This window comes from Hyperoodon ampullatus (assembly GCF_949752795.1).
Source record: "Hyperoodon ampullatus genome assembly, chromosome: 7".
Taxonomy (NCBI): Eukaryota; Metazoa; Chordata; class Mammalia; order Artiodactyla; family Ziphiidae; genus Hyperoodon; species Hyperoodon ampullatus.
The window spans coordinates 58,175,212-58,191,282 of record NC_136920.1 but is presented as its reverse complement, the minus strand read 5'-3'; the positions used below and the strand labels follow the sequence as shown (position 1 = coordinate 58,191,282).

The window sequence follows — 16,071 nt, the reverse complement described above, 5'->3', positions numbered from 1 at the left end:
TGGGTTGGACTGATATGCCAGATGACTTCGATCCTGAAAAGCCTGGTTTGAGAACCAGTGGTGAAAAGCTTGAGCTGCTGTGATTGATTCTCCATGAATTCATGGCCTAAATTGTATAAAACATTTTTGGTAATGGCCAGGGGAACTCTCATCCAAAGGGATTCAGCATCATATAAAGGTAGACAGAAGTAAACAAACTGACACTAAAAAGAGATTAAAGAAAAATGAATGCAAAAAAAGGAACCTGCTATGCTGTTGAAGAACAAAGCTAAACTTGTTAGACTCTACTCTTACCAGAAACTACTGTAAGAAGCACTGAAAATGGTAACAGAGGTTCCCCAAAAGTGGGGGGATATTAGCTCAAGTGAGTGAAAAAGCAAATTATATATACAGGTGACAGTAATGCAAAGGACATGAATATATGTAAGAAATTGTACAAGAAAGTTGAATATGTCTATGGCAGAGTTACATCTTTGACTCTTCCATGGATTTAGGGTTTCCATTGACTGTGGAATGGATAGGGATAGGGTATTGTGAGCATCCCAGTGGGGCAGTTGCTATATACTCATTCCATGTCATTTATAAAAATGCTTTAACCAAGACTACAGAAAGGAAGATTCCCAAGTGTGTGATGAAACAACCATCAAGGAACATTCTGACTGGTTAAGAGTTGAAGGAAATAGAGGCAAATCTATGCAGACACACAGGAAAATAATTAAGCAAGTAACTTAGGAATATGTGCTAATTAGAACAGTTTTCCCTAAACTCCAACCAGGAAAAGAACTTGAGGAAGATTCTAAAAAAGTCTTTGAAGCCATCATCCTAATGTACATTAAAAAAGTAAACTAGATACTCTAGTATTAGTGAAGGAGTCAGCTCTAAGTCAAGGAATTACTGTGGTTGATTGAACACTCTTTACATACTTCTGAAATATTCTCTGTAGTTCTGATCCTTAGCTCACAAAAATAATACCCTTAAGTGATTAGAAATATGAGTGGGGTTATTTAGTTTGGAAGGGAGAAGAAATGTGAAAGAGGTGGACAACCTATAACAGCAGATGATATAAAGCAGAGGCTCTCAGATTTTTTTTCTGGCAAAGATAATTTTTGGCATCTGACTAAATTTATAAACCTTTGCCATTTTATTCCTAAATTTCTTCTTTGTCTCAAAGCCAGTGGGATTTCATTTTAAACCTTCATACAGTCTCTAACCTATTATTGTTTTATTTCTGTTACACTATTAGTTCAATATGCTGTTTTCAGCTAGAAGTTAGTACATGAGCAGCAGGAGTGGAGGAAATGGCAGAGACTTTGCAGTTAGACAGACCTGGGTTTAAATCTTAACCTTTACCACTGACCATGTGACTTTAGGCAGATTACTTAACTTAATCAATTCCTGTTTTCTCATTTCTAATATAGGGATGTTATCACAAACTGTGCCGGCCTTTTATGAACATTAAATAAGATGCCGCGTCAAAAGTGCCGGGACAGTGCTTAACATATAGTCAGTTTTCTTATTATTCACCCCACTTTTCCTATTGAAATTCAGTAAGCATTTAATGGTAATAAACACACTTGAAAGTACCTTCTCTCAGAAAATTCCCGTCAACTTCATATCCTTAACTCTCTACCCAAGGGACTGTTCCTTTCTCTTTCTCCCTGGCAGAGTCATAAGCACCTTTAGCAGTTCTATTGTACATACTCCCTTTGTAAAGCAAGAAAAGGCCAGACCCAGAGAGAAACAACATTAAGGGTAATATCTATATTGCTAGGAAAAAGTAGTTTTAAATGGTATGTTTCAGTCCTTGCTACCATTTTTAGTCCTTGCAAATTGCTTATAGAGAATGTTAAGCAAATGACCCACTGCCCCTTTTTTAAAGGTTAAGATAAGTAGTTAAAAAAATTTCCTAGGAAGCTATGAATGATTTTCAAGAATTCTAGTTACGCATCTCTTCCAGAAAACTCTCTGATAAACAGATGTTACATTACTGGATTCCTGCAATTAGTTTTACCACAGCTCTTATGCTGCCCCAACAAAGGTTGCTTTCCTGGGGTGAGTGATATTTCACTACTTGAGAACATTTCATCTGAAGAGCTACAAATCCGTTACAAATATATTTAAAATACACCAATGCATCCATCATTCCTTATGCTTATGTCACTAAAAATATATTGAGGGAGAATGCTTGCCTTGGTAATAGAGACTAAGGCAGGCAGACATGGATTCTAGCATATGAATGTGGGCAAGTTTTAAAAAAATCTCTTTGAACCTCAGTTGTATCAATATAAAACAGAAATAGTAATAGTGATTTTGTAGGGTTGTTGTGCAAATGAATGATTAATGTTTGTAAAGCCCAGAAAATTCTAGTTGTTTTCCCTGTCCTTCCTTTCTTAAAATATTTTGTTTAAAAAAATTTTTTTAAACAAAGTAATACATGTACACAATTTCAAAAATCAGATAAAATACAAGTTTTATAATATATAGTAACCTCTCCTATCAGACTCACCTAATTAACTGATGCTTCCCTTGTCAACTTTTTCCCATCTGCCTTCCATCTTCCAGGGATTTGTTGAAATTTCTTATTCATTAAGAGCTCTTGGCTCCTCTGGTGTTCTCTTCCCTATTATGAGAGGGTTACAACATTTCTTTCCTTTATTATCATTATAATGTTTCTCTTTGGGGGTGTGTGGAAGGGAGGAGGAGGTATATGCTGAATCTTCCTTGACCTAGAAGCCCATCGTCCCAAATTTAGTTCAGAAAATGATTCTTTTCCTTTATTTAAAAGAAATAGTTTCTGTATATTCAGTGCTAGGGAAATCGTGATGCCTCTGCCTGTGCGGAGCTTAGAGTCTGAAGGGGGAGTGTAGATAAACAGTCCATACAGTGCAGTGAGAGGGGTCTTAGAGGGTGCCACTGGGATTGTGTTTTCCTTGGTTAAGTCAAGTCGTTACAGAACTGGAAATAGAGTAAGAACTCTTAAACTTATTACTGAGAGTACTCAAAATTCCTTTTTTTTTGCATTCTCACCGCATAAACTTCACTCCCACCACTGTAACACATTGTGACACAGCTTTCTTAATAGCTATACCTTCAGAAAAATGGGTGCTTCGTTCTGTGGTTTGACTGGACTTTTGCTTCCTTGAGCTCCCATCATGTACTAGCTTCCCAGAGCTGGTTAATAGCTGGACCACTTTCCTTTTATGTTTTTATTTCCTAGAGTTCATAAAGTTTTGGGGCCCATTTCATACTTGAAGTGTATAATTTATTGTTTCTTTCTGGCTGTTGTTCTGCTTCACCTCTTTAGGTCATTTGGCCTTGAACCCTCCACTGTCATAATTTTTAACACTGACCTAATCGGTTGGGAGAATTTCAGATCCAAGACTTGTGCTAAGAATTTGAATACAGCCAGGAGATTCAGGGAGCAGGTGAGGCTAAGCAGCTTACCCAGACCCTTGACCAGCAATTTCTTTGTGGTAATTAAGCAATAGGTCAGCTGAGGATTTTCACTTCCTCTCTTATGGGCCTTATACTATTTCTGGAACTATTCAGAAATGATGGGATCCCTCTGGTGGTACTGTCTTTTCAGGTGGTACCACTTCCATAGCAATATTTCTCTCCTTAAAATATTCTTTCCTGCTAATCTCAGTGTAGCAAAATAAGCCTCATCAGTGAGGCAAGTGAGAAGTAGTTCCCAAACACTTATTAACAAGCAAATCCTAGTTGTTAGAGCTGTAATTGTGATCATCGTGTCAAAGATGATTCCCCCACCCCACAGTTTATGCTCTTAATATCAGCTGGAAAATTTCAGTCTAACATACATCTCAAGTGATGGCAAGTAATCCTCAGACCACAGTCACAAAATCACTGTTACTATTATTTCTGTTTTATACAACTGAAGTTCAAAGAGATTTTTTTACAACTTGCCCACATTCATATGCTAGAATCCATGTCTGTCTGCCTTAGTCAAGCATTCTCCCTCAATATAATTTTAGTGACATATGCATAAGGAATGTGGATGCGTCGGTGTATTTTAAATATATTTGTAACGGATTTGTAGCTCTTGAGATGAAAGGTACTCACATTTGGTATAATCTGAGGATTATCTCCACTTACTTGATCTTAAGAGAAAATGTCTGGCCCTGAGTGATAAGGTAGCATGGGAGAGTTGGAATAGTAAGGCTGTGGAATCAGACTGACTGGGGTCTAAAACTTGCTGCCTCAGTTGCAAGCTCTGTGCCCCTGACAAGTTAACTAACCTCTCTGAACCTCTGTTTACTCAACTCTAATGTATGAATAATAGTATTTGTCTCTTAGGTTTGTTGTGAGGATAAAGTAAAATAATGTAAGTGAAATACATGACACATGGTAGATGATCAGTGGATTTTTTTTTGATCAGTGAATATTTATAAAACAACTTCATACTTTGACTTATCTATAAAATTAGAAGCTTAGCTAAGATGATCTCTAAGGTATATTCCAGCTCTAATAATTCTTGATTCTTTGATTCTCTTTGTATGAAAATTAATAAAATATGTATTTTAAAGATATTTATAGTTATATAATTGCAGAGTCCTTGGTTGTCATGAATTACTGCTTGCAAAATACCCTTTGTTGGACATGGAAGTTTAGAGAGCCAGTGGAGAAGGCATTGTACCAGACACTGCTGTAGTTCTCTTATCTAAGCTTGATTCCTTATTTCAGTCATACCAGACTCTCCTGGGGCTTATGAAGCTGAGTCACCATCCCCACCTCCTCCTGCTTCTCCATCTCCTGAACCAGTGCCGAAGACTGAGCCAGAGCCTCCTTCTGTCAAGGTACAACTTTACTGGGATGTGTCCTTTATCGCCCAAGGATAAAACTACTCTGCTACGTTAGTTCGCTGCTGTACACTTCACAGATGTCAGTAGCCGGCTCCTGTCTCGTCCTGCTCTCCTATGGGTAGTGCAGAATGGGCATTCCCTCTCTTCCCACCTGAAGAGGGAGTTCAGCCATAAGGTGTCATCTCAGGAATGTGGCCGAAGTCAATCCTGGGAGCTCTTTTGTTTTTCATTCCCTCCAGCTTTAGGCAGCTGTGCCACCCAACTCTTTTTGGCATTGTGCAAAGTGAAGTCTTGCAGCAGAGTGTGTGAAAGATAGAGTAGAACAAACAACTTATGCAGGTTTGTTGCTCTTCCAGAAAAGGGCTGCAAATGGGGAAATACAGTTTTCAATGATCTTCATCTGGCTCTTGTCTGCCTCTGTTAGTGTAGGTAATGAAGGACTGAGAAGATGGGTGGTTTTTTTCCTTTATGACTACTAGTTTTCCTTAATTCATTGTGTTAAGACTGTCATTTTGCACTGATTTCCTCATTAGGTGAAGAGAAAATGGGGTGGAAGACCAGTGGAGAGAAAGGGAAGTTGGTATAAGTAATACCTTTTGATACTAAATTAGACAGTTGTAACGTTGCAGTGTCAAGATTGAACTAGCAGGTATCCACAGCAAGGGTGGATGCCGTGGAGACCTCTGGTCTGGTTTAGAGGCCTTCCCTGAGCACTTCCATAGTATCTGCTGTGGCCTTCCATTAAAGCCCTTACCACAGTGGATTGCAATGGTCTGTTTTCTTTGTCTCTCTCCTCCACTAAGGCCCTTGTCCTATTGGTCTTTTTAACCTTGACGCCTGCACTACCCAACAAAAGTTTGTTGACCGAATGAACACAGTTCTTTGCTCAACATGCTACTTTTCTTCTCAATGAAGTATCAATGAGCGTAACTTGTCTGTGGTTGGGCTGGTCCCCTAAAGGGAAATTTGTAGATAACTTGTTAACTTTTTATCGTCATAGAATATTGGAGGGTGATTGTTATAGAGTAAAAAGCTTTTATTATTTTTCTCTGTAGCTTGATTGGTCAATTTAATGTTGTATCCTCTGATCTTCCTATGATCTTTTAGGGCTCAAGTGGAGAAAACAAAAGAAAACGAAAACGTGTGCTAAAATCTAAAGCCTTTGTGGACGAGGAGGGCTGCATAGGTAAGAAAAATTTTTGACTCCAAATCCAGAGATAGAGTTATTACTGTGGAAAGCACCTTAATCCCTTACAGAGCAGGGTGCCTCAGACTTTAATATGCATATGATTCATCCCCAGGTGGTGCTGGGCTGCTTTCCTGTGGCCCACACTTTGAGTAGTGGAATATAGGGAACACTACAACTAGAGTCAGAAGACCTGGGTTCCTGTTTGGGTAATATGCTTGAGATCTTGCATAAAAGTCACATCATCTCTGGTGGGGAGTTTCTTGATCTGTGGAGTGGAGGGAAAATACCATTTTGCCTACATGTGGGATTGTTGTGAAGATTCATGTGAAGTAATATATTTAAAAAACACTTTCAAGATGGAAACCACAATACCAATTTTAAATCATAGACATTGAGAAACATTTGGGGTTTTTTTGAATGTTTGTTTTATACATTGAACAGTGGAAAAGAAGCTCCTATAGATGACTAGACTCTGAAGAGAGTGTCAAGAGTCTTCTTTGTGTTTTGTCCCATTTGTTCTATAGAGGGGTCTGACTCTTCCAAATCACTTCCTTTATGTTTCCTGCTTGTAAGCCATGTTAGGTAAAAGCATGTGCTTTTTATGGAGGCCTAGAGGGAAATTAGAATTCATGCGTCAAGTCATTGCTTGATTCTTCAGCCATGTTTTAGCTTGTTCTACCACGATTGACCGACTTCTGTGGGGCTTTTAGGATTTAGCACTTGAGGCCCGATGAGATGTTCAGATCCTGGTACTGTCTTTTGTGTTTGTAAAAAGTTGCGGGTTTAGGCTCTTCAACCGTTTGTTAGTGAGATAGCCGAGAATTGTCATTTCTCCTTTCCTGTGGCACCTGCCACACGCTGGCTCTCCTAGAGAGAAGTATTTTTTCCCTTTCTTGATTTTCTTTTTCTGGTTCAAATTTTTGTCTTAAAAAGATTGATAGACTCTGAAGAATCAACTTTCCCTAGGCAATGTGGTTGTTAACACTAGTGAAGACCTTTCATCAGTCTTGAGCCCTCTCCCATTCCCCACCTCCCACTCATCTGAAAGGGCCTCTGCCATTTTAATTGTAGCATGTGATTGGGAATAAAATTCCTACACAGGAAATTTCTGTCTTTTCAGTGCTAACTTTCTTGTGCCTATGAATTCTGGATTTGGGTCTTTTTTTGTTGTATTTGTTTGTTTTTTGCTTTTAGTCTTCTAGTAATGAATTTCAAGCCTCTTGGTTTGACTGTTAATGGTAATTTACGTATTTACTGTTGAATTTTTTATTCTTTTAAACTTAAGAGGACTGAAGCATCATTGCCAGTTTTTCCCTCCTGCTACCCCAAAAGAAAAGTGTCAGGAATATCTTTATGGGAGTTCATTGGGAATTTGTGGCTAATTACCTATTGCTTTGTTCAAAGCATAGTACTCAAGTTTTGGCCAGGTATGGGATGTGAACTTTTTTGTACTCCTGTCTCCAGACAGGACTATTAAGAGCCTTGGATGCAACAATGAAAACTGTGCTCACATAGCACATTTTTTTTTTAAGGCTTTTAGTCCAAGCTCAACCTAATGAATCTTGGCTCCTGTAACCAACAAAGGAGTTCTGCTTTCCTCTCTCTGCTCAGACTGTTCCAAACGTACCAGCACAGGGGGCTTCTCCTGTCCTGTGCTGGATGGGAGTTGGTCTGTGAGTTTAAAAAGCTGATCTTTCCCTTTCTGTGAGTTTACTACAGGGACTGGGGAGTTGGGCCCCTGAGATAAATTTGGGGTGGACTTCTGGACAGGGTGGATTTCTAAGAGCAAGACAGTTGAGTGGAAAATAATTCTTTTACCCATGCAAACTGGGCCTGTTTTTATGGCAGCCCAGAAAAGTGGCATGTTGTTCAGCTAAAATAAAGGTCCTGTATTTTTAAGTTGAAATCTCCTTTGTTCTGTAGTTTGAAGTAGCCACAGCTTTCAATATAGAAATGCTCCTTTTAGCTCTTAAGGTATATACAGAGTGTTCTGCTTAAGAAATTCTGTTGGTGCTGCCCTGACTGGTTTTTAACTCCCTCAAGCAGTGCGTTGCACAGAATCAGCAATGAGACAACCAGTGGTTAGTCATGAAATAATGAGCTAATTGATGCTGAAGTTTAATATTACAGACATGCCGCCATTTGAATACATAATATAGCTTATGGAGGAGCAAGTCTTGTCTTTTCTATATCTGTAGGTGGCTCTTTAGAATTCCCTAATTTGAGATATTGAGTAAATAACAGCTCATAATTTTGTTCTAAAATCCAGTTATGTAATTAATGCTTTTGAAGTTGCATCAGGATGGGGATGATGTTCTGGGATCATAATTGTTGAACTAACAGGTATACCATGGAAATTCCTGAAGTATCTTAGAGCAGCATTTCTTTTTTTTTTTTTTTTTTTTTTTTTATTGCGGTATGTGGGCCTCTCACTGTTGTGGCCTCTCCCGTTGCGGAGCACAGGCTCCGGACGCACAGGCTCCGGACGCGCAGGCTCAACGGCCATGGCTCACGGGCCCAGCTGCTCCGCGGCACGCGGGATCTTCCCGGGCCGGGGCACGAACCCGTGTCCCCTGCATCGGCAGGCGGACCCTCAACCACTGCGCCACCAGGGAAGCCCAGAGCAGCATTTCTTAAACTTTGTTGAGTAGATGCATTACTTGAAGATCTTGACAAAATTCAAATTCTGATTCAGTAGGCCTGGGTTAGGACTTGAGATTCTGTGTTTCTAATAAGCTCATGGGAGATGCTAATGCCTCTGGTCTGTGGAGCCTTAAGATCTTCAAGAACGCTTAGTATATATTTAAAGCTTACTGGTGTTTTTTTAGCCTCTTACTTGACAGGGGTCAGCCAAAGTGAATTCTAGGCTGTTGAAAGTAATGACAAATCCTAGGAACTCTTAGGGAGGGGACTGTTGATTATGCAACCTTAATAAGAATAGATGAATAAGGTGAAGGAATACTCTACTGGTTATAGCCAGTTGACCTCCAGCGTGGCCCATTGCAAGGGGAAAATATAGCACTGAAGAGTGCTTGCCAAAGATTACTGGGTGTATTTGTACATTTCGTAGGGCAGCATATCACCTTTTACAGGGGAGCAAAGAATGGTGATTCTCAAGGTGTGGTCCCCAGGCCAGCAGCATGTCAGCATCACCTGGGAACATGTTAGAAAAGCAAATTCTTGGGTTCGCCCCAGACCTATTGAATCTAAAACTCTGGAAATAAAGCCCAGCCATACGTGTTTAAATGAGCCTTCAAGTAATTCTGATACACATTAAAATTTGAGATTATGTAAGTGACAGACTAGGTATTAGAACACAGGTGTATTTGATTCCAAAGCCTATGCCTCTAGAACAGTTCGGCGGATATATTTTATTAGAAAGAAATGATCAATAATCAAGAGTTTAAAACTATCATTGTTTGTTAATGGGAAAAAATACCTTTCACTTTACTCATTTGAGTATTATGCATATTAGGTTACTCTATTCAGCTAAGAAAAGATGTTTTCCTTTTTCCATCATTTGCTGAGAAAGGATTTAGATGACGTTGACTGTACAGCTGCTGCATCTCTCTAAAGTCACAGGAGGGTGGCATTGTACTGTTTCTTGCGGTTGGTGTGTGCACTGCAGTAGTATTGAAGAGACCCTCATCAGTTCTGGGACATCATTGTTGGAAGCGATTGTCTGTGCCTGTGCCCTTTGGGGCTTCCTTATAGTGACTCCTCACTGGTATAATTTTTTTTAAAGTTTCCAGTGGGGAGGGATCAGTGAATTTTATTGGTAGGAGAAAAGGCAAAATACACCCTTGGCTGACAGGGAGTAAAAACACTGGGAACTTTTTCTCATTTTCTCATTGTCCTTCCTTAAAACTATCAAGTTTGTCATCTGACCAAGTTTGCTTGAGATAGTCATTCTTCATGATGTAGACCATTACTAAATCCTGGGTCACTGAGAACCAAGAACTGAATAGTTGAGTAGCTAATCTCCAGTTCACAGTGGGTGACATCAGGATAGGACTAGCCAGGAGGGTCCATGGCAATGAGTCTGGCTAGGCAGGATGGGGACTGGCTGGTAGAGCAGAGCTTAAGACCAGGAAAACCAGTGATGGAAATGGCAGGCACTGTGGGTCAGGGAGGTGAGACTGAAGAAGTCAGTCAAAGCATGGAGGTAGAAGTAGGTGTTTGAGATGCAGATAGTTCTGATGTAGAGCTCAACAAGTTAGCTAAGCATAGACCAAGGCCCAAATGCAGGATTTGGGCAACCACATGATAAGGGCCCACTTAAAGGCATGGGGCATAGCAGTGACGGAGTAAGGGTGAATGTTGATTTTGAGCCCCAGCTAGAGGCTGTGTGAGCTCAAAATGCTGCTTCCTCCCTGAGGCGGGATCTGATCTCCCAGCAGGATTGAGCTGCGGTGGTTAGTGAGCACACCTCCCTTGGTCAGTGGGTCTGAGGGGATTGGAGTGAACCAGACATCTCATTCTCTCGAGAGAGCAGTGTTCTAAATGACTCAACGCACTCATATCCCAGTTTTTCCTTTGTTCTTCCAGTAACTGAAAAGGTCTACGAGAGTGAATCCTGCACAGATAGTGAAGAAGAGCTTAAGATGAAGACTTCCTCTGTACATAGGCCTCCCTCCATGACTCTGAAAAAGGAACCCAAAGAGGAACGAAAGGGCCCAAAGAAAGGAACTGCTGCTCTGGGCAAAGCCAATAGACAAGTGTCCATTACTGGCTTCTTCCAGAGAAAGTGAACTGCCATCTCTGTTAGGTCCAGAGATGTGGAGTGGTCAAGGGACAAGACCAAGACATACAGACTCTCACTTACTGTGTAAGTTCATCCAGTGCCTCACCTCATCTTTATCAAAAGACTGTTTTTCCATCCTGTCAGGTTTATACGGCTTCTGGTTTTCAACAAAAAGGAAATCACCTGGAAGCAAGAGGCAAAAGAATATTTCAAAAGCTGTTATCTTCCAACATTTTTTAAGCACAATTTTGACCTGTCCAGGAGAAGAATTCATTCCAAAAATAAATTGGAACAGGTTTCAGAATTATCACTGAAGCCGTTAGTGGCTAATCCACTGTGCCCTACCCACCCTGTGTCCTTATCCATCCATTTATGGCTCAGGAAGTGATCCTCCTTGTTCTTTTGTATTTTGTGGACTTGTGTGGGTATTCTTTTATGCCTGAATTTTACTGGATGTGTTTACCACTTCCCCATCCTCCCTTCCCCACTACCACACTTCTGTGTGAAGCATTTTCTGTAAGTCTTTTAAATCTTGGTTGGACTAAAGGCTGAAACAAAAATCTCCCGGTAATCCTCTTTTCCTCCATTATAAAGTACACTGACACCTGGCCACAGACCAGCACATTACTTGTTTTCTAGCCCTTTCACAAAAGCTCTTACTCTCGAGCTCTTTATTCGCAATTAGTGGTTAGGGAAAAGCCTCAGGCAGAGCACAAATAAAAATGTAATGATGTATTCAACCCCACCAGAAATTACTTAGAGTCAACATTGATGACATTAGAGGACTTGTCATGTTGCTGACACAGGCTGTGCTTTATACTACACTTTGTGATTTTTGTCTCCTCCTCTCTCTCCCTTTCCCACTCTCAGTACCTAGAGAGGGAAACCCATACAGTGAAATGAAGGCTAAAAAGAGAAGTCCCTCCTTACCTGCAATGTACAACAGTTAAGTAAAATTTCTCCTTTTCAAGGAAACTGAATGTTAGGAACAACAATTTTCCAGGAAGGTAATGAGGAAGAGGTAAAGCACATTGTCTATTGATGCTGCTCCTCTGTATTTTTTTTTTTTTTTTTTTTTTTTGTGGTACGCGGGCCTCTCACTGTTGTGGCCTCTCCCATTGTGGAGCACAGGCTCCGGACGTGCAGGCTCAGCGGCCATGGCTCATGGGCCCAGCCACTCCGCGGCATGTGGGATCCTCCCGGACCGGGGCACGAACCCATGTCCCCTGCATCGGCAGGTGGACTCTCAACCACTGCGCCACCAGGGAAGCCCTGCTCCTCTGTATTTTTTAACTTCCTCACATGTTTAGAAGTACAGGCTCCCCTAGAAGAGATGGAGAGACTGAGTCATTGGTAGATCTAAACATTTTCATTTGTTACTTATGGAAAATCATTTATTCCAGTGATAACTTGGAAGCACCTTCCTTTATGGCTGGACAGTGAGCTCAGGGGATGGAGGTGGTGTGGCGGTGACCTTGCACAGTGAGCTCTGGGGAAAGGAGCACAGGCTCAGCTGCTGGAGTGACTCATGACTTAACAGACGAGGGACATCTGACTTGCTTCTTGCTTCTTCTGCCTTCGCCTGGTGTGTGTCGTAAGTGATGCAGTCAGCCGTCTACTGTTTAAGGTTAGGATTGTGACTGACCTTAGATTAATAGGAGCTTCTTTAGCAACTGTCACCCAGGGCCCTCCAGCCAGGCACCCCGTGGACTTGATTAAAACCAGAGGTTTGGGAGATTAGTCCCAGCATTGCATTACGTCTACAACTTGAGAAGGCAGGGGCTTTGTGCAGCAAGCTGAGTAAAGGTTGACACATTCCAAACTCCTTTCTTTTTAAAATGTAAAAGGATGGAGAGAAGGATGGAAAGGCTGGATTTAACTTTACAAAAAACTTCTGGAGAGGAATCCCTTTTAAATGGTTATTTTCGCCATTGCCTCTAGTCATTTTTCTAAATAGAAATGGAAAATTAAAGAAAAAAAAGCAACAATCCAGCCTTTAAAAAAAAATTATCATGCTGGGATCTCTAATTAAATCACATTTTGAATTGGAAAACTCTGGTGCTGGTGGAGTTCTGTCTTTGCAAGCATAATGCAAATCCTGTGGTCACTGTGCCCAGTATGCTGCCTACACTCTGAGCCGTCTGCAAGGCTTAGTGAGTAGCAAGTGCTGGCTGTTTCCTTCTTTCTGTAAAAAAAAAAAACAAAAAAAAAAAACTCTACCATGTTATCCACATGAGTTAAATAAATTTGAGAAGTTGTTTTAAAACAGTGCTTCAAACTGATTGTCTGATGAATCTGTTATTTGACAGGATGGCAACAGTGTATGCAATTATTTAAACTCTGAACAGGAACAAGGCTGGTTTTCAGTTTATATTGTTAAAACTGCATACCCATAGTCTGAGATGGACAAGTTATTTGCTGTCTTCATCATTTTTTCAGTCCTGTGGGAAATCTTAGATTCAGCCGGCCTCATTTTTTAGTTCCTTTAGAAGAAAATCTAGTCCTGATCTTGCACATTGTGTTAGTCTGGCTTCACCACTTGCTGGCTCTGTGACCTTGGGCAGATTTCTAAGCCTCAGATTCTTTATCAAAATAGAGCTCAAACAAGTTACCATGGGCCACCAAGAGTGAAGTAATGTGTATACAGAATAAATTCGGCACACGTCGGTGCTCTGCAAATGATGGCTTCCTTCTTGATGTCATAAATGATGCAGTCCGCCACCAACTTCCTGAAATGTTATCAAGGATATGACCCAGTTGTTACACTCTTTCAAAATATTCATTCTGGCTGTCAGTGTGGTCAAAGAGGGAAGACAGTTACCCTATTTTATGAAAGGTTTTAGAGAGTATATTATTGAGAGAAAGTGAGATTTGTAGATGGCTATATTTACTATTCATTAAAACATTTATTGCATATCTCCTATAGGTCACGCTTCTGTCCTGAGCACTAGAAGGTAGAATCCTAGAATTTGGCACTTGTCCTCAGGAACTAGTGGAAGGGACAAGAAAGTAAAGTGAAATCATAGCATCACATGGTGAGTGCAATGATAAATAAGCGCAGGGTCCTCAGCTCATAGGAGGGGGGGTGTTGAGGACGTCTTCCTGAAGGAGAGGAAGCCAAGAGTTTTTTTGAAGGATGAGTAGGATTTTACCAAGCAAAGAGGAATGGAAAGGATTTTCCAGGTAGAGGAACATGACTTTTGGGGACAAATGGACTATTAGAATTTGGGAATAAGGAGGGAAATATATTGGGAAGTGAAGTTGGGGTCCTGCTAAGGAGTTTGGATTTTATTTGAAGACTATGAGGGCCAATCAAAGAATTTTAAGAAGAGGAGTAACATTAGAAGTTGATTTTTATTTAAGCGTGACAGCTGGCATTTTCTTAGATTTTGTGTGCCATACAGGGAGTGTTTCTACCCATGCTTGCCCATCGTATCTTAGTTCTAGTAGTATTCAAATTAAAGTTCTAATGGAATTAAAGAAAAATGTTCTGGCTAAAGTAAGACTGCTTAATTCTGGCAGTCAGGGTAGGCAGTTGCAGTATTTTCCCTTGCCTCCCCCCCATCAAAGCAGCTTTCTCTAGCAGAAATGATTTCAGTTTTTAAAAAGTGATTTCAAAAACTGGTAGTTCTTCTTTGACACTGTGAATGATATGAGCCTCTACTCATTTCCCTGAAAAAAACGGAGGAGGACGAGTGGAACAGTTCTATTCCTTTTCTTTGTTTCTCTAAGAAGACATTAGTTATTATACAGGAGAGAGCTGAAGAGAAGGGCCATATAAGGAAACGAAAGAGTTGCTCCAGGACCTGAGTAGAGTGAGTGCATAATAATGTATTTGCCAGAAACGTACTCTGTGTCAAGACTCGTTTTGGTAAACTTGTCTCCTTTCATTGGTTCCGGGATCTCAGTATGCTGTAATGCAGCTTTTTACCACCACAAAACATTCTGGGGCTGCCTCGTTTTGTTGTGAGAAGGCAGTATTGCTTTTTGAGTTATTACCCTGGCGGCTCTGTAAATTAGCCCATGCTGTCACTATGCCCTCTCTGAAGGGCACGTTGTACCCAAATGACTGCATTGAGGATGGACTCTTGCCACTCCCTGCTGCATGACACTTCTCACCACTTGTATCTGTGTCCAGTTTTTTTGTATTCTTAAGTGTGGGCCACCCACAGATTGCCACCCAGGCTCTTTAGCCTGAGAAGCTTGGGAAGGCTTCTGATCCAAACCCACCTTAACTCTAGAGTTCCTCTTCATTTCAAACCCTAAATATCATGTGGCTCCTCCGCCACCTCTCCCCTTCTTTTTTCTCATTTGCTTTTGCCAGACTCCTTGTTTCTTGAGGCTTCACTTTGGCTTCTCCCCCCCTTTTTTTTTTTTTTTCTTTTGCGGTACGCGGGCCTCTCACTGTTGTGGCCTCTCCCGTTGTGGAGCACAGGCTCCAGACGCGCAGGCTCAGCAGCCATGGCTCACGGGCCCAGCCGCTCCGCGGCATGTGGGATCTTCCCGGACCAGGGCACGAACCCATGTCCCCTGCATCGGCAGGCGGACTCTCAACCACTGCGCCACCCGGGAAGCCCCCCCTCTTTTTTTTTTAATATTCAAAGTTCTTCACAGCTAGTCCTTCTTTAACTTCTTTTTTTTTCAGTCTTTTAAGGCTTTCTTTCTCAAGGTTCTTATGTCTTTTATTGAACTGCTCTTGAAGAATGGAAAAACCACATTGTTTAGCATCTACTTTGGGTCATCCAAATCCAGAGGGTCAAACAGTTGTTGAATATTAGTTATGTTTAGTTCTGGATAAGATACTTGAGGGATTGCAAGAGCGCAGAGGCTATCATTTTTGAGTGGAGGACAGGCACACTAAATAGCATTAGATAGCAACTGAGATGATGCTTAGATGAGTGGTAAGAGGAACTTAATTCAGAAGAGAACCTGGATAATCATAATGGGCGAAAATTTATAGTCCTGTGTAAAGAATAACAAAGAATTTAAGACAAGAAACAGGCTAAGGAAGGTTCACCATTTTAGTGGATTTTTAAAAAAGTGTTTATTTGGCTGCACTGAGTCTTAGTTGCAGCACGTGGGATCTTTAGTTGTGGCATGCGGGCTCTTTTAGTTGTGGCATGTGGGATCTTTAGTTGCAGAATGTGGGCTCCTTTAGTTGCAGCACGTGGGGTCTAGTTCCCTGACCAGGGATCGAACCCAGGCCCCCTGCATTGGTGTGCAGAGTTTTAACCACTGGACCACCAGGGAAGTCCCTTTAGTGGATTTTTATCTAGCTGTTTGAACATCACCATTTACACAATCATGGTATAAGTAAA

The 16,071-nt window shown here is 41.0% G+C and overlaps 1 protein-coding gene across 1 annotated transcript in view; it reads left to right on the top strand.

Moving 5' to 3' along the window:
* The window catches only part of POLD3 (DNA polymerase delta 3, accessory subunit), a 38,049-nt gene extending 26,736 nt beyond the window's left edge, over positions 1-11,313 (top strand). The window contains exons 9-11 of the mRNA XM_079708191.1: positions 4,702-4,814; positions 5,928-6,006; positions 10,558-11,313. Coding sequence (XP_079564317.1) covers positions 4,702-4,814; positions 5,928-6,006; positions 10,558-10,760 — 395 coding nt within the window. The 3' untranslated portion in view covers positions 10,761-11,313. The remainder of the gene's footprint in view (positions 1-4,701; positions 4,815-5,927; positions 6,007-10,557) is intronic.
* Positions 11,314-16,071: the final 4,758 nt, after the last annotated feature.